Source organism: Ictidomys tridecemlineatus, chromosome 5, assembly GCF_052094955.1.
Source record: "Ictidomys tridecemlineatus isolate mIctTri1 chromosome 5, mIctTri1.hap1, whole genome shotgun sequence".
In the NCBI taxonomy this organism is placed as follows: domain Eukaryota; kingdom Metazoa; phylum Chordata; class Mammalia; order Rodentia; family Sciuridae; genus Ictidomys; species Ictidomys tridecemlineatus.
In genome coordinates, this window is record NC_135481.1 from 47,071,454 (window position 1) to 47,090,595 (window position 19,142).

The 19,142-nt window shown below is 31.8% G+C and overlaps 2 protein-coding genes across 2 annotated transcripts; both read right to left on the minus strand.

Moving 5' to 3' along the window:
- Positions 1 to 1,762: 1,762 nt before the first annotated feature.
- LOC101976717 (olfactory receptor 4K14) lies at positions 1,763 to 2,704 on the minus strand. The gene has a single exon (XM_005342448.2). It carries the CDS (start codon positions 2,699 to 2,701, stop codon positions 1,763 to 1,765), a length of 939 nt encoding a protein of 312 aa, XP_005342505.2. The 5' UTR covers positions 2,702 to 2,704.
- Positions 2,705 to 13,138: 10,434 nt separating this feature from the next.
- On the minus strand, positions 13,139 to 14,080 carry LOC101956263 (olfactory receptor 4L1). The gene has a single exon (XM_005342455.2). The coding sequence runs from the start codon at positions 14,078 to 14,080 to the stop codon at positions 13,139 to 13,141; it is 942 nt and encodes a 313-aa protein (XP_005342512.2).
- Between the last annotated feature and the right edge of the window lie 5,062 nt (positions 14,081 to 19,142).

Sequence of the window (19,142 nt, forward strand, 5' to 3'; positions counted from 1 at the left end):
TACTCATAGAAAATTTAAGATTATGAGTAAGCTAGAAAGTCAAATATTTCACTTCTAGCCCTTTAATGTTGTATGTGTACTGGCATACGCTCAGGCTTACAATTCAGTGAGCATGATCCAAATTGTTTACTACCCACACTCTATAATCAAACAATATTGTGAATTTTGACATTTCTAACAATTATCTTTTTATTTTGTGTGCTCAATAGGGACTTTTTGGAATTTTACTTTTTGCATGGGTTATTCTTTTATGTGCTTTGTGAAAATGTTTTATTGCACTCTGCAACGTCATTTAATAAATGAAGAGTCTTAAAATCAAGTTGTCTTCTGAAGCCTTATTTAAAGAAAATATGACTGTAGTTTTATGAGGAAATTTAATATTTATTTGACCTAAGTTGTGTTCAATAATTCACAATTTGAGGACAATAAGCAAAGTCTTTAAGATAATAATACATATAACATGATCAACAGAATAGGTAGTCAAGCTGATAAATGCATTAATTCTACCATTTTGTTATATTTTGCTCTCTTTTTAAAATAAAAATATAATTTGTTTATTCTCCATCTTTCTGCTTTAGGATTTTTATTATTTTTATAGCAATTTCAATCCATTTAATGTATAATTCTGGAAGAAATAAAATAACTATTGTATATACTTGACACTTTAAAAAATATTTTAAAGGCCAAAATGTATACTTCAATATTTATTGAGAAATAAATGACGTAAGTATTTGAATGGAACAACGGGACTGCATTGATTTTTTTGAAGTATATTTATTGTCTATTATGTATTAGCCAGTATGTTATATGTTGTATTTTAATAAGGTAACATGCTAAGCTCACTTTCCCTGAGATTATATTTTAGTATTTTACAGAAATGGTAAATAATAATTTAAAGAGTACATTTTAGTCCTTGGGACTGAGATAACTAAAAAAATAGCATTAGCTTTTATTTATGTATTCATCTATTTTATTTTAATTACATTAATGAAACCCAAACCAGTTATTCCCGGTGTAGTTGATGACTTTTATTTTATTCCCTCTTTATTTTTTCTGTTTTTTCCACCATTAATATTTTGATGGGAATCTAGAGTAAGGCAAAAATTACAACAGTGAAGTTAGCATTTGACAAAGTGTTAAAAGGAAGATTTGAGGGGAAGTGTTGAGGCACAGAATTTTTTGTGGTAGTGGGGGCAGGGTACTGGGGATTGAATTCAGGGACACTCAACCACTGAACCACATTTCCAGCCTTATTTCGTATTTTATTTAGAGACAGGGTCTCACTGAGTTGCTTACTGCCTCACTTTTGCTAAGGCTGGCTTTGAACTCATGATACTCCTAACTCAGCCTCCTGAGCTAATGGGATTATAGGAGTGCACCAGTGCACCTGCACAGAATAAATCTTAGAAAGTGAAGTTATGACAATATTCAAAGGAAGTTCCATGAAATTTACTCATTGGGATGGACATATGAGTTAGTTAAACCAATTTTAGGGTCTTCTTCACATTGTTAGTGATATAGGCAGATGAGTTCAATAATTTAACCCCCAAAGAAGGATCTTTCATATATGAATTTTATGGAAATATGTTACAGTGTTTCTGTTTGATCAGTAAATGTTAAATTCCTTGAATTACATTGAGTATATAATTGCATTTGGAGACTAGAAATAATTGTAGACATAAACTGAATTCCCTGAATTTAAGCCTATTTTATAGGATCAATGCATTGTCACCGTGAAGTACATGCAATGAGTTTTGGGGCATTAAGTCTTTCCCTGGGAACCCATGTAATAGCTCCAGAGTCTTTTCATAGCAATTTTCATCTCTTTATTTCTCATAGTATAAATAGCTGGATTGAGAAGAGGTGTATAAACAGAGTAAAACACAGCTAGAAATTTATCTAACCAGGTGATGTTGAGTGGACACACATAGATGAAGATGCAAGGTACAAAAAAGATCACCACTACTGAGATGTGGGCACTGCAGGTGGACAGGGCTTTAGATGCACCAGTTTTAGATTTCTGGTGAACACTGAGAAGAATATATGTGTAAGATATCAGCAAGAGAATAAAACAGGTTATGCCTACAAATCCACATTCAACATTCATTAAAAGGTCTAAATTATAGGAATCCATACATGCCAGCTTGATCACCAGAGGCAAATCACAGAAGAAGCTGTCAATTTCCCTGGGGCCACAGAAAGGCAGCCGCACAATTACAACTATGTGACTCATGGCATGTACAAAGCCAACTGTCCAGGAAGAAACCACCAACCCAATGCACTTTTGCAGGTTCATAATGGTGGAGTAGTGGAGTGGTTTGCAGATGGCCACATAGCGGTCATAGGCCATGACCACCAGGAGCACCATCTCACCTGCTGCAATGAAATGGGCAAAGAAGATTTGGCACATGCAACCTGCAAAGGAAATGGTTTTGTTCTCCCTGAGAAAGTCTGTGATCATCTTTGGAGTGGTGACTGAGGACAGCCACATATCAACAAAGGACAGGTTGGCCAAAAAGAAGTACATGGGGGAATGGAGATGAGGGTCAGTAATGATTAAGGTCATGATGACAATATTTCCAGTTACAATGACAAAATAAAGCATCAAAAATATCATGAAAAGTAACACCTTCATATTCCATGAGTGGCCAAGTCCCAGAAGTGCAAATTCTGACACTACAGACTGATTTTCTCCGTCCATTTCATTCAGTGTTCCCTCTGAAATAACCTAGAGAGGAGGATAGATTATTAAATAGTAGAATGAGAAAATGTATTTAACTTTCAGAATTTGATATGCACATTAAAATCTATCATCTATATCTGAAATTAGAAAGTCTGATTTCAGGAGAAATCTTGGTTAAATGTGAATTGTATTATGCCCTAAAGAGAAGCTAACATTCGAAGACATTAAGAGAGATTGTCTTGGAAATGATTTGCTGAGCAAGCACTTTCCCAAGAAGCCATTAAGGAAAGCAGAAAAGGATCATGAAAGCATTAAAAAATTATGGTAGTCACCTGGAAAATAGGTCTGAGTGTAGCACCAGCAATCATTATGCTATATAACAAAAATGAAATCATATACTTGGGAAGATGATGGGAAACACTTTGAAATTCAGTATAAATTATATGATAGAATCTTACACTTTCTTGTAATCTGTGTAACTACTTCAAGCCTCAATGGAACCTCTACTATATGACATCATAAAATTAAATTTTTAGTTGTTCCCTCAAAAATAAATGTTGGGACAACCTTTATGAGAGAAACTCATATAGTAAATATCTTCAAGGCCAAGTAATCAATATCCTGGCATAATGATCTGCATGCAAAACTGTGTGCATAATTTATCATTAATAAAAATTTTAAAATTGTTTATTTTGTGAACTGAATGGAATAGAAAAAATATTAATATAGAGTCACGTAGAAATGTTTTAACCAAAGTGAAGGCAATACAGACTTAGGTTCCATCTTTTTTTTTTTTAGTATTGCATTATTTTGCATTTTTCTTTTTTTTTAACTTTTATTGTTGGTTGTTCAAAACATTACATAGTTCTTGACATATCATATTTCCCACATTTGATTCAAGTGGGTTATGAACTCCCATTTTTACCCCATATACAGATTGCAGAATCACTCTGAAAGATACATATAATTCAAGATTATCAATAGAAAGTATTTGCCTTCAATTATATTAAAGTATTTAATGAAATATCTAGGCTTTGAAATATTAGTCTCCTGAACATGAAAGTTAAAAATGTCATGTATCTGGCTGTCTATCAACTATATATTATTCATAAGCTGAGAATAAATTACATACATATGTAAATTAAATACATTTTTGGTAATGCTGAGTATGAACGTGAAGTTAAACTTGTGAACACCAATATTTATCTCTAAATATTGCTAATATTGATGTCTTAAGTAAAATGACAATTTGTTTTTCAAGATTAATGGTAGAAAAATAATTGCCCATTTTCCTTCCTTACTTAAATCTGCTTGATATTATTTAACTTGTGTGTCTCATCTTCTTTTACCTCTGGAAATCACCAGGATGGGGTCAAGCATAGTATTAATAATAAAAACCATTACTGTTTTCTGAGTTAGTACCTCTTCCTCTTTTACTGAGGAGTTAGAAGAATAAGTATATAAGGAAGAAAGAAAAGGGGAAGATAGAAGAACAAACAGAAGGAATAAAGAACATTTCCTAAAGGATTAAGCAACACAAAGTTTGTGAGGGAAAAGGAGACACGGATTAATAGTCTCATAGCTTGTATTTACAATAAATATTTACACGTATTTTCAGCTCTATTTACTCAAATTATAAAGAAAATCAACTAATATTTCACCAAATAGATTCATTCCTCCTGCAAAATTTGAACAATCTGAACTTTTTATCAAAATTAATTTCTTGTAAACAATAAATTTTCAAATTTCATAAATTTCAACAAATTTCATTAGTATACTTTTCAAAACTAACTGTTTCTGTTGGAATAAGTTACATAGATAACAATAATGGAAAAAGCATAATTTCAAATGTGTTTGAGAGAATAATTTGCTAAAAGATGACTATGTATGTTTTTAAGATGTATTTTAAAGAAAATTAGTTTTATAACTGTTATATTCAAAATATTGATGGACAAATTATTAATATTACTATATTAATATTAGTCAATTGTGGTAGATATAATAGAATAATCTTAGATTTTAACATTATATACTACTGAAATCTCTGACCCTTTTGACCTTATAGCCTGTATTAAACCTACTTCTGTTTCCATTTCCTTATCCATAAAATGATCACAGTCAATCTAATACATTTCATAAATAAGTTAAAGAAAATATATACAGAAAACACATAATATCTTCAAGTACTGTGAGTATGTTAATAAATATTAGTTATTTCCTTTAACTTTTCTTTATAGTGGATCTCAAAACCATTCTGTTTCCAGAGCTATGGGCATCACTTTTACAACTCTGTTGAACTCTGTTAGCAAAATGTATACAATTCCGTTTCTTTAAAAGACTTATTGCTGATATTTTATCTAATGTCACATTATTCTATTCAGCAAGTGCAGGGTATTCAAATGTGATTGGTGTATTAGACATTCTGCTGGATTACCAAGAGCATAATCACTGTTTCACCTTTCACCTTTTTTTCTCCAGAAGGGGCTATTAATATTTTAGAGAAACTAGAGGCAATAGGACATTCTATTAAAACATCTTTGGAATTCTGATCTTTAATTTAGAAATAATTTTTATAAAAGGGGCTAATGTTACTTTTGGTACTAATAAAACTGAACATTGGAAAAGGAGACAGTTTGAGTTATTTTTTGAGGAGTATTTAAATATAGAAAAAAATTAATTCAGTAACAAAAGTATTTGTTTCTCTCTAGATGTAATAAAGTTTTTTTCTTGATCTGCAATTATTTTTTGACTATAAAATCTCTTAACTCTGTGATATTCTCAATATGTGTATTTTTGCAAGAATATATTAGGACTTAGAAAATATAATAGGTTGCCTGAAATACATGCTCACGAGATACACAGAACTAGTCTAGTAGCTCATAATACTTTTCTTTGTTCTAAGGTTATCCATTTTAATCTTATGACTTCAGTTTTATATCACTTCTCATTAGGTTTGCAATCCTTTCTACTTTTCTCTCTAAGCTAAATGTTATCTTATCTACTCTCTGATATTAAACAAACAGACAAAGGAAAACTTTTCTCTTTTAAAAGGCAGGGACCATTTGAGCGAGGGTAGCAGAAAGCTGCTCATGTTGATTAGAAAGCAGTAACTGTGATCTCCTGAGATAGATCTGACAACATCTCTGAAGCAGTACTTTTTATTGGTGTGTGCACTGTAAATACAAGTAGGAACAGAATAGTAGGAGAAAACCCATAAATAGTTTATTGAAAATGTCAAAAGATAAAAAAAAAGGTATTGTCAACTCCAAGTATATTGGACATTTTAAGATAAGGCATAAATTTGTTTTAAGAATTAGAAAACAAAATTAGAGAGATGAGATGACTTACTCAACCTTGTATTTTTGCTTAGATGAGATTCTCTTTTCTTCTCTTCTGATGTGTGCTTGTGATGACATCCATTGTTTGGTGGAGATAGTGTCTTGGAAATGCTCTCCCTCAACATGACCTATATTTACCACCTGAAGCCTTCCCTTGGGTGAAATTTATCTATTCTGTGCTCTGAACAAAACAAAATCATGGAAATAATTATCTTGAAATTCTCCTGGGGATTTCTTTGTTAAGAGTGATATTGAGTTTTGCATAATCTTGAACACTCAGGACAAGGAGTCAAGTTAAACCCCACGTAAATTAGTCCAATTTTTTAAAAAACATTAGTGAGGCTTTAAAAACTAAGCATTTGATCATAAATACTAAGGAGATATCTTCTGCAATTTTGATTTCTAAGTCTATCTGAATAATAACATTTAATTCAAATCTTATTTCCAATTTCAAGGGAGATCATATGCTGGACAGTGTGACATGTGACCACAAATAGAAAACCATGATATGGTTGAGTGTCCTAGTACATGCCAAGGTTTTCTAAGCAGGTAGGGAGTCTAGGTCAAATGTCCAGTATCTTTCAATTTATTCTGATAACATTAGATATTAATTGTTACAAACTGGATGTAAAATTATTAGGATATCTTAAGTTTTTTAAAAGGACATTAATGTGAGTTTAAAATACATTCAATTTAACCTATTAGGTATTAAAAACTCTTTATAATAGTACATTTACATATAACAAACTACTCATATTTAAAATGTTCAATTTGATAGGTGTGGATACATACGTACAACCATGAAAAAAATCATCATAGTCTAGATGGTGACATGTGCCTCAGCCCCCAAACCTCCCTTTCCAACTCCTCCACACATCCTATCTCCACAGACAACCACTCACCTGTACTCTATTACTAATTTTGCATATTTTGAAGTTTTATGTAAATGAAATCAAGTAGAATGTCCACTTTTTGAATCTTACTTCTTTAACCCATCATACTTATTTGAAAATTTGTCATGCTGTTATTTGTTTCAAAAGAATATATATGTTTTTAATTTGTATTGCTGAATGCTCTTGTACTTAAAAAACATAGTTTTGTTACCTGTTCACATACTGTGGGAAATTTATGTTATTCCCAGTTTGGAGATTTTGCAAATACAGTGCTATGTGTATTTGTGTACAAATCTGGGTAATTTAAATGCTTTTTAGAATTAATGAAGACTTGTTTATTTGACTATAATAATAATTTTCAAATGGCTGTGCCCTTCAAAGAGAATGAGTATTGTGACATTTTGGTCATATTTTCATGTATACATAGATTAGAGTGAATTAGTTGATCAAAGATGAATCTTTATTTAATTATATTAATTAGTGAGTGGTGATTATAATGCTTTTTAATACAAAATTTTGTGTGTGCCTCTTTCTCTTTGTAGTCCTATCAGTTTGTCACATAGTTTAAAACTCCATTAGAGACAAACATGATTATATCTGATATGTCATCCTGAATAAATGCAATTAGGCAAGAGAAAGAAGTGAGTGCTGTCTCTGTGAGATGAGCTTCTTTGTCTCTGGTAATGTTGTTTGTTCTGAAATATTCTTTGAGTGTTATTAAAATAGTCATGGGACTGGGGTTGTAGCTCAATGGTAGAGCGCTTGTCTAGCATGTGTGAGGCCCTGGGTTCAAGCCTCAGCACTACATAAAAAATAAATAAAAGTAAAATAAGGATATTATGTTCATCTACAACCAAAAAAAATTAAAAATCACTGACTTAAAATAATTTTAATATTATAGTTTTTTCATCCTTTCATGCATTCTCTTTTTTTTCCCTCAAAAGGCTATCTTTTCCCCATTGCTTGTTGTTGGCATCTTTGTTGAAAATAAATTGACCAAAAATGCATGAAATACTTCATGTGCTCATTATTCTGTTCTATTGATTCATGTGTATGTTTTTATGTCAGCACCATGCTTTTTTGATTACCACAGATTTTCAGTAGTGTGATACCTCCCGCTTTGCCAATTTGATTAAGATTTCCTTGGTTCTTCAAGGTCTTTTTGGATCCAAATAAATTTTAGGAAGGTTTTTTCCATTTCTTTGAAAAAACATTTTTGGAATTTTGATGGGGGTTGCCGCAGTCTGGCTGGACACAATTCACTCAGGAGCCACTTGTCAAGCAGAAACAAACTTTATTTTTAGAACACACCTGTACACTTGAGCTCTTCAGGAATTTCCTCAGAGCCCAACTGCCACCACTGGCTTCTGGGAGCATCTCAACACCTGACTCCTCCTGCTCTTGAGGCTGATTGGCTGGATCACATGGGCGGAGCCAAAAGAGTCCCCCAAATGAGCAGCTCCGTGGTCTGAAAGGGCGGGGAAACAGCCCAATGATCATCACCGCAGAGGAACCAATCAGCTGGAAGTTTGCTGGGGCCGCTGTGAGCCAATCAGCTGGAAGTTTGCTGGGGCCGCTTCACCTGTGGCTCTCAACAGGAGTTACATTTAACCTGTAGGTTTCTATGATGAATGTGGACATTTTAATAAGATTATTGTTTAAATGTATGAATTTTAGATATCTTTATATTTATTTGTATTTTCAACACAATCTTTAGTCCCTTAGTTAAATCTATTCCCTAAGTATTTTATTTTGTAGCTATTAAAATTGAGATTATTTCTTGACTTCCTTTCCAATTTATGTGGTTAGTATATATAAATAATACTGATATATATTGATTTTTGTATCCTGCAAGTTTATTAAATTCAGTTGTAATATCAATGAATTCTGTAGGATTTTATATATGGCTTCATGTCATTTGCAGAGACAATTTTACATATTTCTTCCCAATTTTGATACTTTTTATTTCTTTCTTTTGCCTAATTGCACTTACTCAGACTTTAGTACTGTATGTGAATAGAAATGGTAAGACTAGTAATCCTCTTTTTTTTTCTGTTCTTGTTCTTAGATGAAACACTTTAAGCTTTCCATCAAGCTAAGAGCTTATCATTTGTGACCTAATATTTTGAGTTTTTATAAGAAAAAATATTACATTTTGTTAAATGCTTTTTCTTCATGTGTTCATATGATCACGTTATTGCTCTCCTACATTGTTATTTTGCTATATCCGTTTTTTATATTTGCATATGTTGAACTACCTGTGATTTCTTAGAATAAATTCCTTTTAATAGATAAATGATCAATTGAATGTATGGTTAAATTCAGTTTGCTAATATTTTTCTGGTTTTTAAAAGGTCTAGTTTCATGTCTGTTTTTGTCTGTTTGATCTATAATATTATTTTCTTTTAGTGGCTTTCATATTGGTGTAATGCTTTGCTCAAAGATGAGTTTGGAAATACTCATTTTAAAAATTTTTTTGAGAAAGTTTGAGCAAGATTGTTATTACTTCTTCTTCAAAATCTTCAGTAGTATATCCATCAGGTCCAAGGTTTTGTTTGATGGGAAACTTTTTATTACTAACCTAATCTCCTTGCAAAATATTGGTCTTAAGAGATGAACCTGCTTAGGTGTTCATCAACAGATGAATGGACTAAGAAAATGTGAATTAAGCCATAAAAAAGAATGAAATTATGGCATTTTCTAGAAAATGGACTATCATTTGTTTCCATGGTTTTTATGAAACTTTATCTATTAGTTCTAATAATTTTGGTAGAATATTTTGGGTTTTATTTACATAAGAATATCATCTCAAAAAAGTGACAATTTTACTTCTTTTTTCAATTATTATTTTTTGCTATGCAAAATTACTCTGGGCATGATAGATTTTTAATTATCGCCTAATAGTACTCTGAAAAGACATTAAATTCAGATCAATGGTAGTGTCAGTACAAGGTTAGTTGTTGGCTTATTATGCATGTTTTCTTAAGTTTGGGAAATATGTCTTCTATAACTAACTCACTCATAGGTTTTTTTTCCACAAAGAGATGAATTTTTTGAAATGCCTTTTTGTGTACATTGAGATGATCATATATATTTGGCTTTCATTCTGTTGGTGTGGTGTATCACATTTATTTATTTGTGTATGTGGAAGCCTACTTAAATCCCTGGGTAAATTCCACTTCCTCATGGCAAATAATTTTTAATATGCTGTTGGATTCAGTTTGTTAGTATTTTGTTGATGATATTTACAACTATATTCATCAAGAATATTGGCCTATAATTTCTGTTGTTGTTAGTGTTGTTGCCTTATCTGGTTATAGCCATTAGTTGAAGCCCTCAAACTAGTAATGGCACAGACATGAGAATAAATGAATGTCTTGAAGAACTATAAAAATATTTTTGAGACATCAGCCTGAAGCAGATTAGAACACTTTCTGATATGGGTAATAACACTACTGCCAGAGAGACAAGGCTTGCCAAGGTATTGAGATAACATATCAGAGACGCTTTAAATTAGGTTCCGTTTTTATTTTCCTAAACCATACCATATTTATTGCAATTCTGAGACTTGCAGCTCTAATAAAGAACATGAGAAATTTCTATGTCTCTTTTACATCATGAGTATGAAGAAACAATTAAGGAATGGTTGAAGATTAATATATAATCTAGAGGCAGGGCAATGCAATACATTCTGTGTCTCTGGATTAGATTCTGCTCTAGATGTCTTTTTTCTTTTCTTTTTTTTTTATTGTTGGTCATTCAAAACATTACATAGTTCTTAATACATCATATTTCACAGTTTGATTCAAGCGGGTTATGAACTCCCAACTTTACCCCGTATACAGATTGCTGTATCACATCAGTTACCCTTCCATTGATTGACATATTGCCTTTCTAGTGTCTGATGTATTCTGCTGTCTGTCAGGTAACTGATCACAAAATTGAATAAGATCTATAGATTAAATTTTGCTAAAACATTAATGCAATTTCCTGATTTTAAAAATTGCACTGCTTTTGGAAATACACAAAGAGAATGTTAGGAGTAAAAAGGCATCCCATGTTAAACTTATTTCCAAAATTCAGATAAAGTTTTATATATTATGATATTATGTATACTTATAATTTATAAACATATGAATATATATGTATGTGTGTGAATGTATATATTTGATTTAGAGTTCCCCAGAGAAACACTATCAACATCTTAACTATATATATATATATATACACATGTTCTATAGTTAAGATATATATATATAGAGACAGAGAGAGAGATATTTGTTTTGTTTTGTCTGTTAGTTTTAAACCCAGAGAGGCTCTTAACCACTGAGCAACATCCCCTGTCCCTTTTAACTTTTTATTTTGAGACTCAATCTTTCTAAGTTGCTGAGACTGGTTTTGAACCTGCAATCCTCACATTTTTTAAAAGAATTGTTTCTCATGTTTGTAGAGGCTGAACAAATTCTAATGAGGTAGACTGGTAAACTGGAGGCTCAGGAGAATATATGCAGTTTGAGTTCCAAAGAGGGTCTTTAGGAAGAATTTTGCTCTGCTTGGGGAAGTCATGGAGGACGCTCTCTTTTACTGTTTACCCATTTTATTGTTAATTTCATCTAAAAAACACCTTCACAAAAATACCCAAAATAATCCTAGACCAACTATCTCTGTGTGTGCCTTGGGCCAAATGAGTTGACCTATTAAAATTAACTATAGAACATGTATTTATATTTATCCATAAATACAATTTTTATGTGTATATAATTTGGATACACGTAAATATCTATATTTAAATATATCAATGCATTCAAATATATTAAATATGTATCTATTATCTATCTTTACATATACATAAGCCATATCAAATAATATTTATATTATATCATAACATAAATATTAATAATGGTGAAAGATGATCTGAATCAAATGTGCTAAAATGTTCCAAATTTGAAAAGGGTACATATTTGTCAATATCCACATTTAACTCTATAATAAATATTTATCTTTAGAAATAGATACTTTTATGCCCTATGTTCCCAGGGGCTCTGTTCCAGTTTCCTCAATTCAGTTTTGAGAAACAAATTTAGTATAACATATGCCTTGCACATATGACTGTGAATTCATCCTTAGCTCTAGTTACTGTAGCTCACATATTGCATAAGAGACAGCGACAGAGAAGTATTGTATATAGCCTCTAAGAGATTATGAGGTCTTTAGTAAAGATGGACATTTTGAATTTCATATCAATAGGCCTAGAAAGTCAGTTCTAATATCCATGAACCACAGGTGTAAATTTATTAATTTAGTATACTTTATGACTTTCTTTATGCATCTTAATCCATTTGGATCTTCCTATTTTGTTGAGAGGTAAATGCCTGAAATTCATTATTGTTTCTTCATTTTTTCTTATTCACAAGAGGGATTAACACAAAAGTAGTGTTCTTATTTCCAGAGAGAAATATGAGAGCAAATATGAATAGAAAATTTAATACACAATTTATTTGTTATGTGGAATTTCTTTCAGTGGATAACATTTGCTTTATGGATATTACTGCTCATAAAACTAATGTGCCAGCCTTGTTAAAAAGTAATCTTTGGCTGGGGCTGTAGCTCAGTGGTAAAGTGCATGCCTCATATGATTAGCCACTGGGTTGGATCCTCAGCACCACATAAAATTAAATAAAGATATGGTTTGTCCATCAACAACTAAAAAAAAATTTACAAAATTAATCTTAACACAATTAAAAGACAAAAAAATCTAAATAAATGTATATGTGCCTATACATTCAGAATGATCTATATAATTTTAATTATATTTAGTAATCTAGAGAATTTAACTGAATGATCCATAATTAAAAGTAAACAATTTTACATTTTAATTTTTCTTTATGTGAAGAATATTTATATTAGATGTTTCTGGGTTACTAAATATAGTTAATGAGCCAGTATTTATACTTATTCTTTATTCCATTTAAAGAAACAATTTACTAATTTATTGATAAGTTTGAATTTTTTAAAACTCAATCTGAGTTGAATTTTAATGGGAAAACTTATTCTTTCAATAAAACTAAATATAAAAATATAATGATGGAACATGATATTAAATAATTTCAGTGTGCAATATGACTGATAGAAAACTTACAAATAAGACAAAATAATATCACCCTACTCTGAAATGTAATTTACATGAGATTTCCATTAATACCATTCATTTTCATGATTGTTGTCTAGAAAGTGTGTCTGAAGCTGAAACACTGGGTCCTCAGTCTGCTCATGGCTGATTTCATCTCCCGATTCCTCAGAGTGTAAATAATGGGGTTCAGTAAGGGTGTAATGACTGAATAAAACACAGAAAGAAATTTATCCACTGAAACACTGCTAAAGGGCCAAGTGTATATGAAGATACAGGGCCCAAAGAACAGAGTGACCACTGTGATGTGAGCAGACAGTGTGGACAGAGCTTTAGAGAGCCCACCCGAGGATCCATGTCTCACAGTCACCAGAATGATAGTGTAGGAGATGAGCAAGAGTGTGAAGCAGATGAAGGACAGGAGGCCACTGTCAGCAATTACCAGCAACTCCAGAACATAGGTCTCAGTGCAGGCAAGCTTTATTACCAGGGGAAGGTCACAAAATATGTCGTCCACTATGTTGGGGCCACAGAAGGGCAGGTTGACAGTGAAGACCATCTGGCTCATGGTGTGCACCAAGCCAACAGCCCAGGACAGCAGCACAGAGCCCACCAGCACCCTGCGGCTCATGATGGCTGTGTAGTGAAGAGGCTTGCAGATGGCAATGTACCGATCAACCGCCATAACTATGAGAAGAGTCATCTCACTACCCCCCAAGAAATGGAGGAAGAACATCTGAGCCATACAGCCCCACAAGGAAATAGTTTTCTTCTCCCTGAGGAAATCTGCTACCATCTTAGGGGTCGTGATGGTGGAAAGAGACATGTCGAGAAAGGAGAGGTTTCCAAGGAGGAAGTACATTGGTGTGGAATGAAGGTGAGAGTCACAGGTGACAGTGATCACTATGAGAAGGTTTCCTGCCATGATTGCTGCATAGGCCACCAAAAATATGCAAAAGAAGAAAATTTCCAGTTCCAGAGTGCTGGTGAGTCCTAGCAAAACAAACTCAGATATCGTAGAGATGTTCTTCATATTCATGCAGAAGTTTTCAGAAAGCCTTTAAGATGAAAATCCTCTGAAAAAAAAACCCTGATATTTTAATCAGGGATAGTTTACAGGGTATGGATATTTAAGCAGTAAATGTTGGTTTCTGTAGGAAGAGAGAAAATGAATATTTACAAATAAATCATTTTAATTAATACAAGTGCCATTAACTTTATTGCATGTTTTTCAGCCAGAGAGGCACAGAATATGAGAAATCTATTTAAAATTTCATACATCTTGTTTGCATACATTGATTGTATCTATATACGTTTGTGGCTTCTATTATGAGTTCATGCATTTATGCTCTTGTGTTCAATTTGTTTGATGAAGAAAAGGAGTCAAATGGCTAACGATCAAATAAGTGATTTCAAGTGGGTTAGAGCATAATCATTGAGGTTTTTGAAAACTAAGTGTTCACTTTTTCCCTCTGTCTAATATAATCAGATGGTACATGTGAATTGAGTTACATACCCAACTCAGCAAATCAGTTTAATGTACTTTCTTCTATTGGTGATGCTCTATTCCCTCCTCTGTCTTTCATTGTACAAATATAGACCAATAATTTCACCTTATTTCTGAAGACTTAAACTGAGGTATCTGTCATATGCACTTGCTCCTCTCTAAATAATTATACTCCCCTCCTAGAAAGATTCTGCATAGTAACGTTAGTGTTTTTCAATATTCAGGTCTGTTTTTTGTTATCTTATGGAGCAGGGTGTGATTAGTATTTTTTTGTGAGCAAAACTCCTGACCTCTCCTTCCAGTTCTCTTGCTTATTTTCATGAATCTGTTGTACTTGACTTCTGGCTGGGATTTGTCTTTTTTTGTCCCTTTGCATTCTCTGAGCAGACAATCTCATGACTACCACCAAGCATTTTCCAAGTAGTGTTTGCTTTTTTTCCCTCCTAAACACTGAACTTCTCTTTTCTGCAGCCAGTGCTGTCTCCTGGTGTTTCATGCCTGAGCAGACTTAACTCTGGACTTATCTACTGGCTCTTTAATCCTGACATTTGGATTCTGTTTTCCCACAGCAATCTGATACTGTCAACTCACTTCTATCTTAATTTTAATTTTGATTTGAATCTTTTGGTCTCTGCTTTCTTTTCTTTTTCTTTTTCTTTCTTTAGAACTACTACTGATACCACTTACAGAGATAAAAAAAGCAAACACACACAAAAACACAGATGCAAAGGCACAATCTTGTACCATGTCCTGATTCTAAAGCACCAGAACAGAAGCCAGAAATTTATTCTGACTTTTAATTTTTTGACTTAGTAGTTCATCAAATATTCAGAAAACATTGTTTAGCCTACAGTTTTGGAATAAATAATATCTGCAGAAATAGTGTTTAAATCTCAGTCTGGACCTCAATATTCATAAGGGAAATATACCTTTAACTCTTTTGGACATTGATTATTTTTTTCTGTAAAATTAGTTTAATACGCACTCTTTAAATACAAACTATTAAGAAGTATAAAGCTAACATATTGAGCATCTTAGTGTATTTCATTGACTATATACAAGTATGTGCACTGATGATATTCTATTCTTTGAATTAGTTTCTTTTTTTGGTAATTACAAAGAAACTCAACCCAAAAGAAACCACAGAAGCACTTCACAACAGACAATTTGTAAGGAATAGTTAGCTTTGATTAAAATATTGTGCTGTATTTAATGCCATTGACATAATCACCTCGTTGTCAATTTTATCAAAAATCATTTTTATATTCATCATTAGCTCACTCACACAATAATTGAGTCTATATATCAATCTTGACATTATTTTTGAAACTATATAGTCCTCAATCTCAAAAAAATGACAGGTAAAAATCTGTAGACAACACAAAAAAATAACTTTTTAACTTACTAGGTAAAACTGGAAAATCAAGAAAAGAAAACAGTACCCATTACTCTAGGTTTTTAAAACTTTTAATAATCATATTTGTGTATTTTGTAAGCAAAACTTTATAAATATTTAAGAAGCATGTTTTAAAAGCATATTTAAAAATCTTCAGCTCTCATATTCACCTATCTATAAATAGATGGACTGAAATCCTTAATTATTCATCATGAAAATTTGTTCATATTATCTGAGATGAAATATTTTCAAAAGTATAAACATTTTTCACTCATAAAGTTAAAACAAACAAAAACCCCCAAAACAAAAACAGACCTTCCTAACTAAAACTATTGCTAAACCTAAAATGGAAAATTTAAAGTTTTGAATAGTGTTATACAAACATCTGTAAACTAAAAAGTTGTGAAATGCATAAAATTGGGTCAGAAAATGTTTGGCTTTGCTCAGGCAGAAACTACATCTGAGAATGGGGTAAATGGCCTATTATGGTGGAATGAGGGAGGAGGGATTGCTCATTCAATGCCTTTCACATGGGTAAAAAATGAACAATTGCCTCACTGTTTTCAACTATAATCACTTTCTTACAAAACAAAAGCTATGGGGTCTCCAGTGCTGTTTGCCTGTGTTCTGTGGCCAATATGTATCCACAAAAGCACTTATGTAGAACAATTAGTGTATATGGAAATGTGTAAAAGAAAGGTTTTTTATTAGAATATGTATTATATGTTTTTCTATTCATCATGTGGTTTCGCTATGTTACCTTTTCATGAAATTGTTAAGTTATAAACAAATAAGACAATACAAAGGTAATATTCACTTAATACTAAAAAATTTGGGGAAAGTGAAAAGTCAAATATACTGGGAAATTTTCACTGTGAGTGTTTTTCCTTATTAAAATAAAACACTTGTATATTTAATAGAAGAGCTCTATATTACAAGTGCAAAAGGCTTCATTTTCAAATATTGAAACAGTTAATAAAGAAGATAACTGTATATATTAGCAGTAGAATTAGACATTTGTATTTATGAATATATTATATAACCAATCAAGAAAAGAGGTGTTGACTTGAGAAAATTTAAAATAAAATTGATTTGAGTTAATTACCTCACATGTATCTATAACTGTTTTTGCAATTAAAGTAAATAATGAAGGAAACTAAAAACACAGATAATTACTATTAGAGCAAAATGAGTCAATAATTCTGACTTTTCTTGAGATATTATTAGATGAAATGTTAATTTATTATAGATGGTAACTATAGCCAAGAAAGAACTTAATTTACCATTATTTTAGCATGTTGTAAATTATTTTCTCCTTTTGTCTCCTGTAGATTAAACTAATGCAAGTTTATATTCTGAAAATTAAAACTAAGAGTATAAAAATGACACCAATGATTGGGAGGCTATTTCTAGAGAGAGTGTAGAGGCTTTTAAATTCTTGTTGCAACCAGATACATTCATCCAGATACTATTGGATCTAACTTGCCTTTTACTCTTTCCCTCATGATCAGAATAATATGGTTTTCATTCAGTTGCAAGCTCTAGGTAAAATATTTCCTCTTTTACTAAAGCCCATAATTGTAAGGTGTTTTCAGCACTGCTATTAAACCTACCAATTGTTCTGAGGAGTCACTCCTTCAAAGACACGTAGACACAAAGAAATTCTGAAGAAAAATTGGCAATTGTTTACAGCTTAAAAATGCTTTTAAGAAGGAGACAGAAAAGATGCACATAAAAGGCAGACTGGTGACCCACCCCTAGGGGGAAATATGAAAATAAACATGTTGGTTTTCCCTTGAGTTCAGAGCAAGGACTTCTTTCTTATTATTTAAGTGGATCATGAAGTCACCAAGTTTATGAATCATGTGAACTTTGTCTAGAAAGTGCTTTCTCTGGAAAGCACTAATTGAAGTTGTTTGATTAATGTACCTTGGGAACATTCCCAGAAAATAATCCAGTCATAGATGATGAATTTGAGGAAATATAATTATCTTAATTTTATTTCATAAATATGAAGGGTAATAATCAGTATAATAATTGAGTGGTTTATCCAAGTAAAATTTAAAAATATGCCATCTACACTGAGTAAGGCTTATAAAAAAACTCACAAACAATTGACCATTTTTGAACATTTTTTTTAGTTGTAGGTGGACAGAACTTTAATTACTTATTTATGTTTATGTGGTGCTGAGGATCAAACCCAGTGCCTCATGCATGCTAGGCAAGCACTCTACCACTGAGCCACACCCCCAGATCTAACCATTTTTTTACCATACAGAAAAATCTCCATTTACCATGCAAGATAACTGAGGGTGGACAAAAGTTCAGAATCCTAAATAAGTTTTATTGGCTCACTTTTATTTATTAGTGATAATCAATATAGTAATAGATTTCAGCAGTGAATCATTCTAAAAATTTATAACTTTCATAAGTTCTTAACAATTATGCCAAACTTCATAATGAATTGACAACATTAGAAGAATATCATGGAAGTGACTCTAGTATAACTTTATCATAAAACTAACTAATTAACAGATGAAATTCAAAAGGCTAACAATGCATGCTACAAGATTATTTCATTTGTTGAATAAATTTTTGTTTATTTTTATATGTAATCCCACTGTGATTCTCCAAAATAATTATAGCTTTCTTTAGAATAATAGAAAGAAATTAAGGTAGAAAACATATTTACAAAAATGCATTCCATGCTCAATTTTAAAACTGAGAGCAGACCCTGCTAACAAATTCTCACTTTGGTGAAGCCTCAGATTTTTATTGATAATTAATTGATACACAGAATTGTATTTATTTATGGGACACTATGAATGTATTAATACATATATACATTGTGTATTGTTCAAATCAGGATAACATATTATTTTCCCTCAAACACTTACCATTTATTTACCTGTGGTGAAAACATTAAAAATCTTTTATTATAGCTTTTAGAAATTTATTCTACATTTTATTTTAGAAATTTATTCTATGCCTACTCACTCTAGTATACAATAGCATACCAGAACTTGTGTTTCTTATTTAACTGTAACTTTGTAGCAGTTGGCCAACCTTTCCCCATTTCTTCACTCCTGTAACTTCCCCAGACCTTGTTAAGCAACATTCTAAACTCCACTTCTATGAGATCAACATTTTTTTAATTAATATATGAGTGAGATCATGCAGTATTGTTTCTGTGACTGG